At 39.1% G+C, this 22,481-nt stretch overlaps 2 protein-coding genes across 2 annotated transcripts in view; both read right to left on the reverse strand.

Moving 5' to 3' along the window:
* The window catches only part of LOC134653104 (G-protein coupled receptor Mth2-like), a 222,907-nt gene that overhangs the window by 77,848 nt on the left and 122,578 nt on the right, over window positions 1-22,481 (reverse strand). The gene's annotated exons all lie outside the window — the stretch shown is intronic.
* Window positions 1-22,481, reverse strand: part of LOC134653116 (hemicentin-1) — a 74,231-nt gene that overhangs the window by 4,911 nt on the left and 46,839 nt on the right. The window contains exons 3-12 of the mRNA XM_063508422.1: window positions 12,746-12,895; window positions 11,706-11,889; window positions 10,967-11,161; window positions 10,033-10,227; window positions 8,956-9,027; window positions 8,649-8,769; window positions 4,019-4,162; window positions 2,497-2,681; window positions 1,731-1,886; window positions 725-838 (exon numbers count right to left, since the gene is read on the reverse strand). Of these exons, the coding sequence (XP_063364492.1) occupies window positions 725-838; window positions 1,731-1,886; window positions 2,497-2,681; window positions 4,019-4,162; window positions 8,649-8,769; window positions 8,956-9,027; window positions 10,033-10,227; window positions 10,967-11,161; window positions 11,706-11,889; window positions 12,746-12,895 (1,516 nt within the window). The remainder of the gene's footprint in view (window positions 1-724; window positions 839-1,730; window positions 1,887-2,496; window positions 2,682-4,018; window positions 4,163-8,648; window positions 8,770-8,955; window positions 9,028-10,032; window positions 10,228-10,966; window positions 11,162-11,705; window positions 11,890-12,745; window positions 12,896-22,481) is intronic.

Genomic DNA, 22,481 nt, shown 5'->3' on the forward strand with positions numbered 1-22,481 from the left:
ACAGTAGAAAATGAACGTCAGCCATTTTCTGCCACAATTTCACACACACAAAAGAAAAAGATCTAAGAAGAATATTTGGAAGTCCTCTGCCACCTCACGACCTACATCGAAAACTTGACATTGACACTTCACAAGTTCACAAAAAAAAAATCACGCACGCTACCTTGCGCATAAAAACTTCTGCCATCTAGTGGTCTAAATCAGAAACTTAAACTTGGCATTAACTCTTCTTAGGCCCACTTGCACCATTTCACTAACCTAGTTTTACCGGTCAGGAATTACCATGACCTGTGTGTTGACTGGGTTTACGGTTTAATCGCTTAACCCCGCGTTAGTGGGATGGTGCAAGCCAGCCGTATTGTTATTGGCAAGGTGCGAAGTCGGTGGAGAGGGAAGTAGCGCTGATCGTCACAATCTTATAGAATGTCCGACATTAGTACTAGCGGCAGCCGCTTGAACTAATTTTACTAATAAATACAAATATATACAAAATAAATACTAATAAGATTTAATGTAGAAAGTCCGACAAAATGAGGGCAGCACCAGTCGTGCACCAAGCGAATAACGGTGTTTATATAGCTGGTCAACCAAATCTTGTCAGTAAAAAAAGGCGCGAAATTCGAATTTTCTATGGGACGATATCCCTTCGCGCGTACATTTTTCAAATTTGCCGCCATTTTCTACTGACAAGATCTGGTTGACCAAGTATAGAATGAAAACGAACCTCTCCTTCTCCGGCACCGGATGACCAGACAGAACACGACGACCAGCAACGCGGCGATCACCAGCGCCGCCGCGATCAGCGGCGCCACGTGCGCCGTCTCTGTTAGAAAATTATCTGTAAGAACGGGATTACTTAGCGGTAAGTACTAGTTAGATAATAGTACCGTAAAATGGGGTGAGTAAGTGCAAAACTGACATTCAAACCTCGATAACATTTTATTTTTACATATGCAAACTGAATGGTGTATCTAAAAAGTGTTCCGGACGTTTGTATTTTAGTTTTAATTTTATTTTCGGTAGTTCCATTTCATAACTTTGACGATAAACAGGAAATCCCGCCTCACCCCGTAGTCCCTCTTAATTGGGGTGAGTTGGGTTTTCATACAAAGGTGATTTTGGAAGATTGATGGATAGATTTTTTTTTATTATGAGTATTAGTATTACTATAGCTCCATTTGAAATTGGAATACAGTCATTATTTTTGTAGCAGTAGCCTTAAAATTCCATCTCACCCCCCTTTCATCCCTTATCTCCCCATTCATAACCCAACTCTCCCCGCGAACCCTACTCACCCCATTTTACGGTATACAAGCATGAGATGTGATTTATTAGATTGTTAGATAATTATCTGTAAAGGGACCCACTGATTATTAGTCCGCCGGACGGTATCGGCCTGTCAGTTGTTCGGAACTGTCAACTTTTTGTCACTGTCAACTGACAGGCCGATACCATCCGGCGGACTGTTAATCAGTGGGTCCCTTAAGAATGGGATTACTTAGCGGTAAGTACTAGTTAGACAATAGTATACAAGCATGAGATGTGATTTATTAGATTGTTAGATAATTATCTGTAAAACCCGCACCCCAGAAATACGATGACTCTGACGCTGGTGCTAGTAAGTAAGCGTATAAATAATTAGTCAGGAATAATTCCTACTGGACACATTATGTGAAGATATAGAAGATACAGACTGTAAAGTGAGTTGAATGAGAGAAAAGGCTAATTACCGTGGACGGTGAGCGAGACGGCATGCGAGGAGAAGCCGCGCTCGTTCTCGACGTGGAGGACGTAGACGCGCGCGTCAGATGTGCTAGTGCCGGAGATGAGGAGCGTGTAGCGATAGCAGCCGAACGCGCCTGTTGGCTCGAGTGCTCGGTAGCGACCTGGTAAGTATTTTAAAGTTGAATTAAAATGATGTAAGAATATTTCCCAAGGGGAGTAAGGAAGTGTTTAAGTCCAAATAAGTAAGATAGGTATAAAAATATCTCCCAAGAGTTCCGAAACTAAAGGAAGATTTTACAGTAATTATTAAAATCTTTTTGTTCAATTTCAGGTTTAGGTAGGTAAGCTGAAGTGGCGATCATATTTTGTTTAGTTAAAAACCCCTTACTTTAGCAGTAAGGGGTTCTTCAAACAGGTTTTTAAAGAGTCGTCCATCGTGCAAGTCACACCAGACTTGCAAACTTCCATTAGTCAACGGTAGTTGCTTTTCAACAGGCAGGCCTTTTTGCGAATTTTATCATTTGGGAGTATATTGTCTTCTGAATAACATAGCTAAATACCTATAGTAGTTAGGCACGTCCAATCGCAGACTGCCCCATAACGAAATCGCTCGCCGAAATCGGGTCGCCACACATACAGTCGCATGGACTTTAACTTCAGACCCACTCCATGCTTTTACGGTTAAGGTCTCTGCTCTGCGTACGCCCTTTGGCAGGCCTAGGATGAGTTGTGTTCTAATTGTATTTAGGATAGAGTTTTGCAGTAACATACCTATAGTAGTAGGCACGTCCAATCGCAGACTACCCCACAACCAAGCGGCTCTCCGAGGTGGGGGGTCAGCACACACAGTGGCGTGGACTTTAGCTTCGGACCCGCTCCATGCGTTGGCGGTTAAGGTCTCTGCGCCCACTGGTGGGCCTAGCACGTTCAGGGTTATGGCTTCGGATTGATGCGTTCTGTGGATTAGAAAAATAATGTAATGATCGATCAAGGAGAATCAAATAAGATCGCAAAGAAACAAGGATTGGTTATGTAATTCTAAAAAAGTGCTTAGTAATTATAAAACCCCACTTGAAATACGTTTCTTCTTGGAATTGCTTTATCGGAAAAGCTCCCGTTTGCAAACTTCGCGAAATAGAAAACATATCGAATCACCCCTTTCGCAAATAAAAAAACCGGCCAAGTGCGAGTCGGACTCGCGCACGGAGGGTTCCGCACCATCAACAAAAAATGGAGCAAAAAAATCGTGTTTGTTGTATGGGGGCCCCCCTTAAATATTTATTTTATTTTATTTTTAGTATTTGTTGTTATAGCAGCAACAGAGATACATCATTTGTGAAAATTTCAACTGTCTAGCTATCGCGGTGAGATACAGCCTGGTAACAGACGGACGGACGGACGGACGGACAGCGAAGTCTTAGTAATAGGGTCCCGTTTTTTACCCTTTGGGTACGGAACCCTAAAAAACAATACAAAATGTCCTATTCAAAATCTATACAAATATCTCTATTATTGTAATTTTCTCTCTTATATTTTTGTTCCAAAGTCCAGCAATTATTATTTTTTTAATCCGCACGTAATCTGTAATAGTACATTATTGTCGAGGATCGGAAGTAGCTACTTGCTTGCTGAGGATTCGTTTTAAACGGACGACCTTGGGAGTCCGTTTAATTGAATCCGAAGCCAGCAAGTAGCCTTCCAGCCGAGTCATATATAGTGCTTTTCTCAAAAATGGTGCAAGAAATAGAAATATTTTACAGAAGCAACGTTTAAATTTTCACAGAAAAAGGTAAAACCATTAAAAAGATTTGCAAGTGTATTTTTCTGCTGAAAATACGCCAACCTATTTGAGACACCAAAATAGTCGCGGTACCAACATTAAGCTTGTAACAGACTATCGCACCGCACAGCGAGATAGGAGCGTCGCACCCATAAGTGAGAGCGAGAAAGAGCTATATCTGTTTCTCGCTCTCACTTATGAGTGCGACGCTCCAAGGTCGCGGTGCGGTGCGATAGTCTGTTACAGGCTTTATAATAATAATTTCTGATCATCTGTTTGGCTGTTTAAGGGACCTATGCCTTCATTTGATATGGGATATGGCCATTTATAGTTTTAAAAAGTTTGGAACTCGTTAAATAATGGAATTTGTATGCGACATTGCAGTCCCGAAATCAAGACTGCAATGTTTTTAACTTTTTAATTTTTTGAATGACCATAAACTACGCACTTCGCGACCTATTTTTTAACCGGCAACGTCGAATTTGCCGTCCATTTTTGAGAAAACATTCTTACCGGTCTTCCAGTCCAATCTGGTTGATGGCCAAGCAGATGTACCGGCCGTGTTGGCTGTATGAGACATTCTGGAGCTGAAGTTGCGGCGTCGACGAAATCGGGTATCCGTCCTCGGGCATCGCGTTCAGGTGGGCTGAGTTGGGGCTGAAATATAGATAATAGGCTACATGACTAATTTTCATTTATGGTATCAATCGATCGGGTTTGTTTTTAGGACCCATTGCATTAAAGTAACACAAAAGTCAGAAATTGTAGTCAAAGGCCGACAGTCGCACTTCACTCGCGAAACGCCCTATACAAAACGGCAATGGACCGTGACGTCAAGGTCTCTGGGAGCCCATCTTGTAGTATGGAGTAGTATGGACAAAACAAGAAAATTGCGTTTTTGTCGGTGAAATATTGCGTTTATGTATATAGTTGCTATACAATATTTTTTTGGATGAAATGTAAGGAATCGAATGGTACCCTTACTTTTATCGTTTTTGGAAGTTAAAAAAAAACTTAAATTTTGAAACTTTCAGGTCCTGTATTTTTGTAATTTTTCAATATTTTATTTTAATAACCACATTATTGTGATAAATTGCTCGTTTGCTATCTATTTTACTAGATTTTGTTATAAAATTCAACATGTGTCATCATCCCTAATTTGTATAATTGTATGTAAAAATGTAATTTTAGCCTCCTAAGGCCCAGTTATATAAATGTAAAACCCAAAATATGCCACTGAAATTTAAACCTATAGTGCTAACAAGACCCTCCACGCCGCGACAAGGAAAAAGGCCAAGGAACACGGTTACAAGTATGTGTGGGTGCGCGATGGCAGGGTCTACGCTAGGAAAACAGACCAGTCGGAATACATATATATACGAAATATGGACAGCTTAAATAAAATTGTATAGTCTTAAGTTAAGTTTAAGTAGGTATATGTTTGCAAGTAATCCTTGAAATATACGTAAATAAATTCAATTTTACACAAAATATAACTGATATAAACTTCACTGCTTCTGAAATTGATTCTTTTAATGTTTCTAGAACTTACATATCTAAACCAGATGATTGTTATAACTGCATTGACCATTTTAGTAACCATTTAAATATAATACACATGAATATACGCAGCATTAACAAGAATTTTGACGAATTTCAAGTGCTACTAAAAATACTAAAAGTTCAATATGATGTAATCGTACTCTCAGAATGCTGGCTTAACAAGTATACAGTTGTCCCATACATCAGTGGGTACTCGTCCTTCCACTCCAAAAATAACTTTAATCAAAATGATGGAATAGTAATATATACAAAAGATTCACTGAAGTGTAAAATCATTGAGCCTAATTTTGTGGATGCAAATTGTCTCGTATGCAAAATTGATGAGGACACCGCAATCGTAGCTATTTACCGATCTCCTTCTATTAGAAACTTGGAAACTTTCTTTAACAGCTTAAATTATGTTTTATCTAACCTCAACTCTTGCAATAAGGTTGCCATTATTGGTGATCTCAACATTGACATAAAACCAACTAGCACTGACAACCGTTCTTCTGAGTACCTTACCTTCATGGCCCTTCATGGTCTTTTACCCGCACATTTGTATCCTACTAGAAATAACAATTGCCTTGATCACGTATTCCTTCGTTCAAATGTACCAACAGCCACCATAGTTATCGAATCCCATATTACAGATCATATGCCAGTTATGCTCTGTATTGACACGTATGCGCAGGGCCCCAAAGCTAATGAAACTTGTACCCGGATTAATTACGAAGCCATTCGTCAAGAAATCGACGCGTCTGATTTTACATCTGTGTTATCGGCATCTGATGCCAATATTGCGGCAAACGGACTTGTAGCTACTCTTTCTTCGATCATTAAAAAATACACCAGTGTAGTTAGAATTCGTAGAAAGGATAGAACAATCAAGCCTTGGATAACCCCCGGTCTGTTACGCTGCATAAGAAACCGAGACTATCTCCACAAAAAAGCAAAAAAGTCACCTGAAAACTTGACGTTAAAACTAACCTATTCCAGATATCGCAACTTTTGCAACAGGTTACTTCGTAAACTAAAGACAGAATATGAAAGAGATGAGTTTATGAAATGTAAAAATAACGCAAAAGCTACGTGGAACCTAATTAAAACTATAACTCAAACCAAACGTACTCCTACGTCTTCAAATGACTTACTATGCGCAGCTAATTCGCCTTTAGAATCAGTTAATTCAATGAACAAATTCTTCGTTAACATAGGCAAAACATTGGCTACCAACATTAGCCCTGTCATGATTCCTTCTAATCTTACTTGCAGCTCCAACTCCCAATGTAATTCGCTTGTTATCTTAGAAGTCACTGAGTCAGAAACCGCAAAAATTCTAAAAAACCTTCGCAGCGATTGCGCTACTGGCTGGGACGACATACCGGCAAAAATTTTAAAAAACTCACTTAATTCGCTCATACCTGTGATCACTCATATTTGTAACACTTCTATCAGAACTGGAACATTTCCCAATGCATTTAAAAAGGCTCTAGTTCACCCTATTTACAAAAGCGGGGACCGAGCTAACTTTAATAATTATAGACCGATTTCCGTCCTAACAGCTTTGTCGAAGGTCTTGGAGAGAGTTATGAATACCGCATTGGTAAAATACCTAGAACGCTACAATCTCATTGCTGATAACCAATACGGCTTTCGCGCTAATAGGTCTACTGAAGACGCAGTCGCCGACCTAACTAGATTTGTAACACGCAACCTTGATGAAAAACGACGGTGTCTTGGTGTATTTCTGGACCTCTCCAAGGCCTTTGACACAGTATCGGTTCCTATATTATTGCGTAAACTGGAAAACATCGGTGTCCGTGGTACTTCATTAAATATGTTCCAAGATTACCTGTCTAACCGCACCCAATCCATAAAGCTTAATAATTTCATAAGTAACGAAGAAACAATAGACTACGGAGTACCTCAGGGCAGCATTTTAGGGCCCACGCTGTTCCAGATTTATGTAAACCAACTGTGCCAACTGTCCCTAGGAAACTGTAGAATCATTGCATATGCCGATGATACGGCCCTACTATTCCATGGATCCGATTGGGCTGAGACGAAAATGCACGCAGAAAGTGGCCTTAAAATTGTAATGCAATGGCTAAAGGCTAATCTGCTGACTCTTAACTTAGACAAAACCAAATTCATTCCATTCGCAATTACTAGTCCGTCACTGCCTGTACCATCGTTTGCCATAAAATGTCATATTTGTCAGTCACCCTCGCCTAATTGTCTTTGCGTTTCCCTTACCCAAGTCCCAAGCATAAAATACCTTGGCGTATCCCTTGACCAAAAATTAGATTGGCATACCCACATAGACTGCCTGACTTCCCGTGTCAGGAAACTGATGTACGTTTTTAAACAACTTCGTTGCTCGGCTAGTCGTAGTATTATAATGATGGCGTATACGTCCCTCTGTCAGTCCCTAGTCACGTACTGTATCCCGTTATGGGGAGCCGCTGGTAAAACCACAATGCTCAAGCTGGAGCGCGCTCAGAGAGCAGTACTGAAGGTCGCAACATCAAAACATTACAGGTACCCAACAGCCAAACTGTATGCCGAATGTAAAGTTCTGTCTGTTAGGCAACTGTACATTCTCCGTGCCATCCTACGCAGACATCGATATCTTCCTCTATCTATGACAGCTCTTAAAAAACGACATAAACAAACTGTCTGTCCAGCAGAACGCCAGCGGACAGTCTTTGCGAGTCGCCAGTTCCTAGCAATGAGTGCCAGAATTTATAATAAAATCAACAAACGACTAGAAATCTATAGATTAAACCGTTACGATTGCAAATCTAAGTTATTAACTTGGCTCCAAACACAAACTTACCAGGAGACTGAAACACTCTTAAGCTGCCTAAAATAATTGTACCCTAGACCCCCCTGTACACATGTACACATGTAACTTCTCAATATAGATTATAGTAATTTAACCAAAGTAGATTGAACTTCTCTCTTATTGTTACGTATTAAAACTGAAATATTGTATTTCTTTTAAAGCTTATACATATTTGTAGATTGTATTGTACAACTTTTGTTATAATAGCTTTTATTTTTGCTACCACTACTGTGTAACCTTTAGCGGAGGAATCGCTGACTCCCGAGTCACAGGCTCTGACCTAGTTCGGGAGACAAAGGCTCGACTCTGGTGAAACTGTCACAAACCTAATTATAAGCTTTCTGTATCTAGCATAATATCGACTTTCTGTACTGTGTTAGGTTTTAAGTGAATAAAGATTATTATTATATATATAGATTAGATTAGGGAATAGAGTTGATTTTTATCTGTTTGAAAATATAACGAAACAAAAGAAATGCAACTGTTCCAATTGAATATGGTTTAAATTTCATCGAACTGAAGAAGTACTATAAGTAGGACCTTAGGCCTTAGGAGGTTAGTTAATTAGATTATTATGTTTCCACTTTACTTTATTGCTAGTAACAATAACTATGGTTAGTGGAAACAAATAGAAACCACTTGCAAAGCCAACTTTACACTCGCAACTCTGAGAAATTCGCGCGAGAAAATTGTAGAACTCAGGCTATGATTTTCTAGCATGAATTTTATAGAAGTAGCAGGACTACTTACTTATGATACCACTGGTAGGAGGGGGGTGGGTTGCCTTCGGCTTTGCACTCCAAAGTCACTTGCGAGAAGAGATTAGCCTCGACCACGGTATCGGGTCCCACCCACGTTACTCTAGGAGGATCTGAAGAAAAAAAGAATTATTTCATGCCTGGTTTCATCATATAGCACAAATATGTATTTGTACACAATTTAATTCCACAATTTACAGAAAGAAGAAATAGGTACATATAAATTAATACGGATTTTTATATTCTGTGTCCTTAGATAGTTTTACGAACCGAGTAGTAGTAAAACTTGGTACACTTACATTTGACATCAATTTCTATTTTCACAGAATCAGATGTTCCGACGGAATTTCTTGCCTGGCAGCCATAGATTCCTGAAAATCGTTACAAACGATTAAAAGATAATAATAGCAGACTCGAGAAGACCTTCATTTGCTGGCATGTGCACACTAGATTAGAAGCCATCAATGCATTTTTAAATTGAAACTAAGAAAACTGTGCTAACTGAAATTACTTCTTACCTGAATGATTCCTCGTGACAATTGCCATCAGCGTGGCACTCAAGGATTAAAGGACCTTTGCCTTCTTCAAGGCTAGTGAACACATTTTGCTTACCTGAATGATTCCTCATGACCGGAGCCAGGATAAGCTTCGCGCCGTTAGTAGCGAAGACTTGTCCGTTCTTGGTCCACCACGCCCAGGGGCTGGAGTTGCCGTTGGTTCGACACTCGAGGGTTAAAGCGCTGTTGCCGTTCCACTTCGAGGTTTACTAGTATACTAGGGTCTAGAATTGATAAACTATTGCTTACCTGAATGATTCCTCATGACAGGAGCTAATATAAGCTTCGCGCCGTTAGTAGCGAAGACTTGTCCATTCTTGGTCCACCACACGTAGGGGCTGAGGTTGCCTTTGGTTCGACACTCGAGGGTTAAAGCGCTGTTGCCTTCGTCAAGGTTCGCTAGTACACCAGGGTCTAGAATTGATAAACTATTGCTTACCTGAATGATTCCTCATGACCGGAGCCAGGATAAGCTTCGCGCCGTTAGTAGCGAAGACTTGTCCATTCTTGGTCCACCACACGTAGGGGCTGAGGTTGCCGTTGGTTCGACACTCGAGGGTTAAAGCACTGTTGCCTTCTTCGAAGTTTACTAGTATACTATGTTCTACAATTGATAAACTATTGCTTACCTGAATGATTCCTCATGACCGGAGCCAGGATAAGCTTCGCCCCGTTAGTAGCGAAGACTTGTCCATTCTTGGTCGACTACACGTAGGGACTGAGGTTGCCGTCGCCTCGACACTCAATAGTTAAATCACTGTTGCCTTCTTCGAGGCTCACTAGTATACTAGGGTCTAGAATTGATAAACTATTGCTTACCTGAATGATTCCTCATGACCGGAGCCAGGATAAGCTTCGCGCCGTTAGTAGCGAAGACTTGTCCATTCTTGGTCCACCACACGTAGGGGCTGGGGTTGCCGTCAGCGCGACACTCAAGCGTTAGGGCGCTGTTGCCTTCTTCGAGGTTAGCTAGTGTGCTGGGGTCTGCGCCGTTGATTGATACCACTGGGACGACTGAAGAGAGAAATTATAAGGTGAGTTTCTGTGTCTTATTCTATGAGTTTTTTTCGCAATTGCTCTGAATTGTTAAGCATACTGCTAAATATTATTTAAGGCTAACTGACTGGTATAAAACCAAGCTAGAAGTCTATAGGCGGCTTTGTGACCAGGTTGGTGGCCATGCAAAGATGACTGCATCGTCCATACATTAGGATCTACGTTCTCACAAGGGACATGGTAGTTTTAAGTGTCGTCAAGCAACATGTACGAGTTTCGATAAAGGTCTCTGTGCAGCACGAATTGCTTCTAACTCGAGAATGAGCTTTCTCCTTCTGATTCGATTGCTTGCACTTATTCTTATAAGTGACGTCAAGCATGGTTTACGAGTCTGTCGATCGCGATGCTCATACTCGAGATCTTACTTCTGATACGATTGTCTGGGGCCCGTTTCTCACCTTGTAACTTGTAATACAAGTGGAAGTTCCTTTCTAACAAAAGCTGTCAAAAAGTGGCATCCGCTTGTATTACAAGTTACAAGCTTTTGAGAAACGGGCCCCTGGATGGATAAACACTTACAAGTGACATCAAGCATGGTGTGCGAGTCTCGGTAGTACGGCGAAGGGTATGACGGGTGGTGCGCGGGGCAAGCTAGTTGCCGGCCGTGGGACGCTCGCGTGGCTCCCAGTTCGAGCACTGATTGCGCTGCCCAGACTCGAGGTCTTTCTACTTCTGATACGATGGTCTGGATACTTACAAGTGACATCAAGCATAGTGTACGAGTCTCGGTAGTACGGCGAAGGGTATGACGGGTGGTGCGCGCGACAAGCCAGTTGTCGGCCGTGGGAAGCTCGCGTGGCTCCCAGTTCGAGAACTGATCGCGCTGCCCAGACGCGAGGTCTTTCCACTTCGGATGCGTTGGTCTGACTCCAAGCGGTCAAGCGTTCTTTATCTGCAAACAAGATATTTGATCTTATTGTTATGATTCCATATTGTTAATTTTGTTAATAATCTTATGAGAATGTTTTATGCCAAAATTGGTTATGTCTCAAGATTTCCACGGTACGATGATCGTTGCGAGATGCATGAAGTATAGATGTGAAACTTTATTGTAATGTTGATCTGATAATTCAGTTGCACATGATGATAAAATAACACTAAAAAAATTACAAATAGTTCATTTTGTGATACATGATCATTTACTGAGCTGACGAGAAGACGAGGTATATCTACCAGAAAGTATTTTATTAACGTCTCCCAAGCGTCGTCGTCTGGTCAACTCTATGGCTGCTGCTCAACGCAACGTTGGCGCAACTGCGCAGGGACGCCATTTTCCATAGCGCTGACTAGACGCCAACGATCAAAAGACACTAGTGTGGGGTGGTCCTTATTGTTAGTTAGAAAATGATCACCTAGTTATGATTTGATATTTCAATGGATTAAGGTTACATGTAAGGTTAACCTGTGTGTGTTGTAAAATATTTCCTGCTACATACCCAAGTACCACTCGATGTAAGCTGGTGGGTTGCCGTAGCGCGCCTCGCAGACTACAGTGGCCCTGGCACCAGCGGGCACCGTGATATTCTGATTCGGTAGAATGTGGGTGCCGTTGAACAGAATCCGGGGCGATTGCGGCGGTACACGTACTGCTAGCGCCGCGGGGGGACTGGATAGGGCATCCTGAAATTTTTTACGTTAAATTTTACATAACCTTCATAAATAACATTACGAAACCAGTGCGAAAAGAACGAATATCACAAAAAGTGGCGATATATTCATACGCGACCGAAGGGAGTGTATCGTACAACGTTATACAGTACATATATATGGCCCTTAAAATTTTCGCCATAGGCACGTAAAGTGCTCATTACCGCACTAGTTAATATACTGTAAAATATTTTGTTGCAGAGTAAAAGCGGAATTCACTCTACAATGCACAGCCACGCAATGCCTACGCCGCTGTGCTACATTTATAGTAATAAACATTATTTAAACCTACATACGTACCTATAAACTTTATATATACGTAGGTGTAAGTTCGCCACATATGACTATCAATAGTTACCAAGTGGGTGACTTACATCTACGTGCGTAGTTAAATGCCACAGTCGGATGCTATCTATACAACGAACTTTCGTATTAATAACATTCATCGTCTTCCTCGCGTTATCCCGGCATTTTGCCACGGCTCATGGGAGCCTGGGGTCCGCTTGGCAACTAATCCCAGTAATTGGCGTGGACACTAGTTTTTAGGAAAGCGACTGCCATCTGACCTTCCAACCCAGAGGGTAAACTAGGCCCGTATTGGGATTAGTCCGGTTTCCTCACGATGTTTTCCTTCACCGAAAAGCGACTGGTAAATATCAAATGATATTTCGTACATAAGTTCCGAAAAACTCATTGGTACGAGCCGAGGTTCGAACCCGCGACGGCCGCGACCTCCGGATTGCAAGTCGCACGCTCTTACCGCTAGGCCACCAGCGCTTCTCATAACCGTATTAATAACATTATATTTCATAAAAAAATATTGTGTTACCTGCACGTCATAGTTGCTAGCAGTGACCTGACACTGCCACTGTCCATCGTCCAACGCGAGAGTGGCCGCTCGGACCCAGAGCGAGCAGTCGCCTCCCATCGGACTGTTCTCGTTCGCCCATTCGTACTTGCCGCGGTAGATGCCCACTGGCTGCAAATTACAGAAAAATAAAAATTAATTAATATTATATGACATTCTTACACACATCGACTATCTAAGTCCCAAAATAAGCTCAACAAAACTCAATATATCTATGTTTTAGGCGCAGTAAATCTTTTATAGAATGATTCAGTTTCTACGTTTAAGGTACCAGCTAATCGATTTTACCCAAATTAAACCCAAATATATAAAACTTACAGCATAACAGCTAGCCAGACTAAATGTGTCACACGTGATTATTTTCTACTAATAGACTATCAAAACTTCTTAAATCTGTGTCTAAAGTTCGGACACAATTCATCGAAACCGAATGGTGGGCGAAAGTTTCAAAGTAAAATACAACTAGGTACCTACCCTCAATATAATTCTCTCTCTAAATTAAACTCTATCATAGCAGGCAAGAACAACCCTGGCTTCAAACTAAAACACCGAACGTACCGAACGCAACTTACACAATCATTGTTCTAACAGAAAACGGAATGAACTAAAGTTCAATTTGCATTCCCCAGAGAGTTCTGCATAAAATGCCACGACCTTTATCATACCATCGCATTGAGTAATGACAATAGAGTATTTATCGTGATCCTATAAATGCTACTGCGACGAGCACGAATAGCACGATGCAAGAGGAATAAAGCTGCAGTCCAATTAATTGTTATCAATAAAATTTTCATTTCATTTCATTTCATTTCCCCTACTAAGTAGTTGGCTGACGCAAAGTTTCAAAAACTCCAACTTTCCATAATAGAAAAATGTTTAACGTCTAAATAGGTATCCCTTAGTGAACGTAAAATTTTGCAGAAGTTTAGCACTTTCCTAACTTTATAGAAACTATTTGGAATTTGCACAATGCAGATACGAGTATGTACTTACACTATGCCTCTGCAGGCTAATGAACATACCACCTTTGAAATTTAGTTTTTCGGCTGTCCTAAGTTGGTATCAGAGCGCCTACCGCGAACCACGTTCGACGTGTTGCCTCTCTGTCGCACTTGTAAATTCGTACGTAAGTGTGACAGGGAGGTAACACGTCGAACGTGGTTCGCGGTAGGCTCTCTGAACTCCGTAATTCGGCTAGTTTTTTTGTTGTCCGATGTGACTTTTTTAGTTTACCGTAAAAAGTTATTCGTAGGTGCATATCAAATGATATTTGGTGAACATATTTCAAGAAAGTCACTCACACATGCTACTACTGTTAAGAATAAGTTAAGTGAAGATTAAACCATTTCTCAAAAAATATGTAACACAAAATTACTTTCATAAGTTAGCTGAAGCTTGCACTGCGCATAATACGCTTGCATATATTTTAAATGTGACTCGTCCTAGTTTAGTGCATAATTTGTGGGGCTCCAGACATTCACGGTTCGCTTGTGGTTAGCAATTCACATTACACCCGCGATCAATGTGCAGAACCGAGAGAAACCCGGGGGTGTGACCGAGACTCACTTGAGGGAACTTTCCTATTACCACTCGTAATTTATGAGAAGTTTCATCAATGAAAGTACGTAGTCTGGGAAAATTCTAGATATTTTTGCACGATTGATAAAAAGGGAGTAAGTAGTTATGCTTTTTGGCAGTATGTAGGTTTGTACGTTCATTTCTAAGACGAATTTTAACGTACGTGGTGTCCTTACGAGTAGATAGAGGCCAAAGATAGACGAAGGTTATGTTATGGCGGTGCATTTTATTAATTTTCTTACTGCTTGATAAGTATTACTCCATTTCGCTAACTTTTTTTCGAAAGTTTAAAGGACCTACTCTGAAACTAAGAAACCGTCTTTGAAGATAGCGCATTAATAAAATTATATGTATAAGTACTCATACATATATAAGACACTTCTAATCTTGGTTTGCATCAAAATTGCCTAGTAATATTTAATGCTGCTATCGTCTATGTCATGATCTTGAGAGATAAACCTAATTAGGAATTAAATCTAATCAGACAGACTAAGATAGTTTCTAATGAGTTCGTTTACCCATTAATGTCTCATAAGTGCCATTTAGAGATCATTTCACTATCAAAAGAAGGTACCTATGTTCTATCCTAAAATATTCGCCATTATTAGTTGTAAATTAACAGTAAACAACCCGTGCACAGGGTGAATACACGTTAAAAACAAATGACAATCGATACGCTGACCCAACGCGAGCGTTACCAAATCAACGGTTAATATCCGCCCGCAGAGTGCCCTGCAGTCTGCTAGTTCAGGAGCTTCCGGTAAACATTTTCAATAGGTATCCAGCCAGTTACCCTTTGGCTGCGAACATTTAATCACATCAAGGAAATTCGGACAGGACAAGTATCAAAGGAAAGTTGCCGTAAACTGGCAATCAAAGCTGAATTGGTTGAATTATCTTTGAGGATGGTGTTTTCAGCGTGTTTCTGAATTTGGTTTGGTCAAAGTGCAGCTTTCCTGGAGATTTACGGGTCATAAACAGAATTAGGTTCTAATTTGTGTTTCCTGCTTCCGGAAGCTAAGAATTTAGTGGACCAAAATTTCCACAATTTTGATGATGACCAAAATTAAATCAGAGGCATCTTTGACTCATGAATCACAACCAAAAGGTAAGTAGGTACTTTTTAGTACAGAAGAGACGATATTTTTCATAAAGCATATCTGACAAGTATAAAAGTAAAGTAATTCAGCATATATACGTCCCACTGCTAGGCACAGGCCTCCTCTCACTCGCGAGAGGGCTTGGGCTATAGTCCCCACGCTGGCCCAATGCAGATTGGAGACTACCAATTGAAAGAATTGGGGGAATTGGGGATCTGACAAGTTACAATAATGTTTATCCTAAATAAAATTGTCCCTTGGTCTCAAGAACATAACAAATTACAACCAAAATCCAGCAAATATTCTCGCCTGTCGGTACTTTAATGCGGTATCTAATTTCATTTTCATAATCATAACATAAAGATGCTAAACAGTTTCAACAGATGCTAAGCCCACTTATTGCCAAACGGATGCGCGAGCGCAAGTCACGGTCCACACGAGCGGATATTGCTGAACGGCGCATTGTTCTCGATCGTTATTAATCAAAGAAAATGTCTCTGCGTTGTTTGCGCACGCTCCCGAAAACGCTGATTTAAATGAAAAAGGGCACATGCAGTCTGGACTGTAATGTGTTTATGGCCTTTCGTAGCGGCCGGTTACGCACACTGCCCGCGCGAAGGTGAAACTTAGGCAAGTATTCCAATCGTTTTTGAAGAACATCACTGTAAACCAGTAAGTATAAGTTCTAAACCCGCATATTTGTAACAAGTGTTTATTTATTCACCATGGTCCACTTGATAGTAAAGACAATAAGATGCAAAACAAAGGTTAAAAACAGGATCCATAAAATAAATTATAACTTAGGTATATTTAATATTATTAGTAAGTGTAGTAAGTATAATAAATTAGTTTAGTTTATATTTTTGTACTTTTTTGTGGCAATAAAGCATTTTCATTTCATTTCATATAGTCTGAGGCTATTACTTTGAAGAGGTCTCAACCCTATTTTGTCGGGAATACAGAAAAAGAAAGCATCCGGTAGTAGCTTATGTAGATAAGAAAAAAAAATTTATAGTGCAACTATAAGATACTTCGTCTTCACACACCTAGACTTTTTGGAAAGCGGAATTAAGTACGAAATAGAAGATGGCTCGAGGTCGCACGATACTGGTGCTAAAGAGGCAATAGATTGTTAAGTGGTATCAAACAAGTCTTTGTAACGCACCGGGGCTTTATTTAATGACGTGATATACTCGCTTCTGATCTCCGTAACCTGAATTCGCTTTGTCGGACTACAAAAGGATGCGGGAATCGGTCAGCTATTTGGATCCCTTGATGTGGACTGTTTAATGTGGTAAATACTGGGTCTGGGCGGGGATTTCGGTAATCATACCGTTTTCCGGGAGTTTGCGTGCCATTTTAGGAACGTAATGGCCGTTTAAGTGTTCATGTGGTATTGTATACGGTTTCTGCGACGTTTTAATAAAACAATTGAACGTATTACCTATATCTCGTGCTTAAGCTGTGTAAATCATCCTTGAGTGACATGACGAAAACAATAATTGCTTATTTTTGTCAATTGCAAACTTTGTATAGTAAACACTCAACTTTTTGAGTTTACAGTCGATAAAAAAAAGCTTGCGCTTATAATGCGAATCTTATGAAAAACAACTATTTACCTACAAGTGGATGGAGGATCTCATATTATATGAAATTGTTGAAAGTTTAAATTAGTTAACTGGAGGTATAACCATTGTACCTATAGACAATTCTCCGAAAAGAAAAAAGAATATGCCGCTTAATGATGTTTCTACCAAAGCTTATGAAATGAGGAGTGCCGAAAATGAAAAGGTTTAACTAAGTATGTTATTTCCTTAATAAACCGATATCAGCAATCTAAGTAGTCAACAATGGCTACTAACTACCTACTTGGGAATAAATCCTCCATGACAATCGCTATCGTAGCATGATTAATGAACATCGGATCAAAATTAATGGTTTCTAAGCTTTTTATCCTACCCATATTACCAATTGAGCAGAATGTTTATTTATAAAGGTACTTGGCTATTGTATTCAAACATATTCAACATATGTATAAGATCCTGCATCTTATATGTATGTATCGATAATCGATATCCCTAGGATCCCGTTAGATATTTCATATATGTGACAGTTCGTCTAAATTTGTAGGTATAGCCATTTATACAAATGAAGAGCGCCTTTTAAATCGGAGGGCTTGGGTTAAATTCCGTAATCGATTGAGTTCCGCGGAACATTCCGGAACTTATTTCCGATATAATTTATTTTATGTTTACCCTAGATTTTCGGTGAAAGAAAAATATCCCATTTGAATTGGATGTCCCGATAGAAGTTATTTTTATAAAAAAAGGGCCAACGTACAATCTTGGGTTTATATGGGCAAGCCGTATCTGGATTCTCGAGGAATATAACCAAATAGCAGCTTTAGATGTAAATAGAAATATGTTAGATATAGTTAAGTATATGATACCTACCTCGATTATAAAGATTAGACCATACTTATGTTAGTCGAAATATCCTACCTATCCTAATATACCTACCTAAAATATCAGGCTTACCTACATAACGCAGGTTTATAAAGCTTACCAGTGACAATAATTTATTCTGCGACCATATACGCTCGTAAAACCGATTTCATCCGCATTTCGGCTCAGCATCGCGTGCAAACTAAGCACTTAAATTATTTCAAACCTAAGTTTTAACGTTCCTAAATATTTCAGGCAAGAGCTCGTTTTGACTGTCATATAACTCAAATTAAATTCAGAGTTTGGTGCATTTCCTAATTCTCGTTAGCATTAGAACAATGTATGACGGGCACGTCTAGTTTAATTTTAGGTGCCTTGTATGACGTACTAAAATAACTTATTGCGTACTGCCGCTAGTTAAATACGAGCCGTGCAGTGTTCGACAAAACATTCCATAAATTAACTCAATGTAAAGGTAATAGTTTTTAAATTGTTGATGTACCTTTGCTTATAGATATTAAACCCAGGCTAGACCGCGGCGAATCCTCCCACAGGGCTAGTTGGATCAAACTGTGAATATTTACAATAAAGCTTATATGACTGTACTTTTTTTTCATGTCAATATTTCAAATATTAACGGATTTTTAACTTGATCCATTTCGCCTTGGTCTACACTTTGGCTGGAAAACCATTGATGATCAATATTTGGGAGACCGAGCTTTGCTCGGAAAACATATAAAAACTCAAAAATGCGCGTTTTCCCAGAGATAAGACCTAATAGCTATATCGATTTTTCGCACCCGAAAACACCCATATATCAAATTCAATCGAAATCGTTAGAGCCGTTTCCGAGATCCCTGAAATATATATATATATATATATATATATATATATATATATAAATAAATAAATATACAAGAATTGCTCATTTAAGGGGCCCACTGAATAACAGTCCGCCGGACGGTATCGGCCTGTCAGTTGTTCGGAACTGTCAACCTTTTGTTCTAACTGACATGGTAATCAGTGAGCCCCTTTAAAGGTATAAGATTGGATTGTGACGTGGCGTTTAATATCGTCACGAAATCTAGTGTCATTTCATCATTGTCACTTTTCAATAATAAAAGCATAAAATCACTAGATACCTATTCGTTTGGAAGCTGCCATGCACCAATCCACACGTATACTTATACATACTTACGCAAACACACACGTTAAGCTTACAAATATACTTAACACCCCTATGTTTGCATAAATTCTTGCTTTGAAGTACCTGAGGATTAATTTTATCCCCTGCAACTAGTTTGGAGTATTAGTGACATTTTCGGTAGTGACATTGTTAAAATATTTACCAAATTATTAGCAAATCTAACAAGTAAAACATTTGAAATCTGTAACATTACTAAATACGGTTTTATTTGTATAGAATCCCCCACTTTTTGCAAGTGATTGACACATCGGCGAAGTTTTGACGCCTATATAAGTATAAACTCGTAGCTAAAATCATTGTCTTTTTTTTCCATTTTAAAAATTTTCGTAAAATACAAATGGCAAAAGAGAATCAAACTCCGCGAGGCTATCGCCCAGCTTGTTAATTTACCATTCATCCATTGTTTGCTTATATTTAAATTTAATTTACTCTTCTCAATAACGTGACTTAGGAATCACACAGGGTTATTAGACTCCATTTAATTAATCCATAGCAAAAGAGTTCCCAAGCCTAAACATTGGGCAATAATTATTGCCTTGACATACCTACACGTTGCATTGCTGTGTTTCTATATTTTTTACATACCATTCATGTAGGGGAAAGTGACACTATAAACTTGCACATTACGATATCAGAGTAAAGAAACTGTTTCGTCATACATTAATCATTGCTAACATGTGTGTGAACCTGTGCCGGGTTGGGGCAAATGTTGGCCATGTGTGATCGTGGCTTAAAGATTGGTGTCGCTTGCTTAAGATGAGATTAATGAAGACGTTTTGATCGTGTAATATGTGCTAATAATCATAATAGGCGATTAGCTTGGTTTTTTTGTCTGGTAAGGATAGGTACAGTACAGTGAGCTGCAAAAGTTAAAGCATTCATAAAGTGGGCAAAAGCCGCTGGATATATCTACAGTCGGCATCCAGAAAATTAGGAAAGAATCCACTTACTTAATACTTAAAGCAGAGTAGGGAAGGCTCGTTATATAGGACTGAGTAGGTATGGTAGTTAAATTGCTAGTTCTCACAAAAAGACTATCAATGCCAAACGCATGTGTTTTTTCACAAAAGTGTCATACACGATGACAAAAACACCACTTAGAAACAAAACTACAACAACGTAACTTAGGTTAGAATCAGCAACACAACTTAAAAAGAAAAAAGCTACTGACTCGAAACTATGTACTTCGGCAATCTTCCATTATCCTTGGCTACATGAAGAATTCTCCTTAATTATTCGCAAAACGGAAAATTAATTGTAATACGAAGCTCATGTTCTAATCTTCTTCATACTTAATCAAACTCTATGTATAATTTTAAACTCAAAACAAAAGCTCCACCAATCACTATGTTTGGCCTTCGCTTCATACGGCTTTCGAAACGTAATTATAGCCCCAGAGGATACACGCGTATTTGATAGCACAAAGGACAATAGCATAATATATGATGAGTAATCACACTAATCAGGAATATGTGGGAAGCAACAACAATACACACATGCCGTTGAATGAGGCCTCTGTCTATCGAATTGCTTAGAGATGAGCGAAGTTTTTGTGTATGAAATTAATTAGTTTTTTATCTGGTGTTTATATGAAGTCACAAAATAAAACTGCTAATTCAAATTAAAACGCCCGTTATAGTTATCATATTTAAATTAATGGTCAGATACTTTCGTCTTTTGAATGTCAAAGCGAGGTAGAAATGACTATTTTTTGTAGATACAGTCGCCATCAGATATATCGGAGCGGTCATGATGTTCACAATATCTGAACACGCACTTTAACGCCCTGAAAATAGATGTGTGTTCAGATATTTGTGAGCGCCTTAGACGCTCCGATATATCTGATGGCGACTGTACAATTGAGCTAACATTGTGTAATCGTGTAAATAAACAATTTTAGTTTGAAACCTAAGTTAGTGCCTAGGTACCTACCTATATGGTTACAAAAAATTAGATCAATAAAAATCGAATTGAAGATTTGGCAAATTAGACAATAGGAAGTGCGTAGAATGCGTAGGTAAGTACTTATTTAAGAAGGTGATTCATTGTGCAAACATTTTCAAGTAGGTAGTCACTGAACAATAAAGTGTTAGGCAATATACTTCCACCAATTTGATTTTTATAAAGTACTAAAATAAAGATTAACACAAAATTAGCTACTCAACTCTCGTCATTACTTTAAGTCTGTGTCATTACTGATTCCAACAACGAATTAATAATTTTATTCAAGGTACTCTGCAATATACAGGTAATATTCGAAACGATATATTAAATGCTAATCCCTGTACCATGTGGTTGTAGGCACGTAGGCAGTACGCGACGTATAATTTAAAGCAAACTTCCCATCCTTCATGATGGCAATCGGGACATTCCTTCGACAATCGGCGTCCATGCACAATGGTGGGATCGGCGCAATGAAAAAAGAATCATATGGAAGCGACATACCTACAAAAAAAGTGTGGCCGACGCCATATTGCCGAGAACTGAACATGGCGGTCTGTAGTGCTGGGAAAACAAGTTGATATTTGACAAGGATATCGATAAACTAAGTTGTCATCATTTTAAACACATAAACCTATTAGATCCACTTAAAGAGAAGAAAAACATAGTGTACAAAAGGCGGACTTTATACGTCTTATGACATTCTCTACCAGTCCACCTTAAGCCCTAAGCCTGCCTTAAGGCAAAGCAGAAAAAAATGTTGATGTTGGCGTGTAACTTAAGATAACATATAATTGAGAGAACGCTATTTGTTGGCTTATGAGTCTTTATGACGGCCGTTTGCATTATCGATACCTACTCTAGTTCAAAATTGTACTAATTACGATTAATTAAGACGATAGTGCAGATATCACAAAGTTGCAATTTAATTAATAATATAAATGCATAGATGGTCAGGCAAGTCTTGTCGGTAGAAAAAGGCGCAAAATTCCAATTTTCTATGGGACGATATCCCTTCGTACCTACATTTTTGAAATTTGCCGCCTTTTTTTACTGACAAGACCTGCTTGACCATTTATTAGCGCTATTGTGAACTAGGGTACCGTTATTAGTTAAATATAACATAAGAAGATTATTCTTCCTATGGAGAATAAAACAACATTCATACACAAAAATATTCTTTATTCATTTCTGATTCGGAATAATACAACTTTGTTCAGGTAGTTCCAGAAAGATTCTTTTTCAGTTTGTTTTTTCTATAATATTGGAAAAGTACATCAAGGTAAGTTTGAATTACACTTTTCATCAGCAAGAGTTTGTGTTTTGCCTTATATTTTCTGTTCCAATAGTTTCTAACCATTTTTTTCTCGTACATTCAGTTCAGATTTCGGTAACCTGAAAAAACAAAAATATTATATAATATATGA

Source organism: Cydia amplana, chromosome 12, assembly GCF_948474715.1.
Source record: "Cydia amplana chromosome 12, ilCydAmpl1.1, whole genome shotgun sequence".
NCBI lineage: Eukaryota > Metazoa > Arthropoda > Insecta > Lepidoptera > Tortricidae > Cydia > Cydia amplana.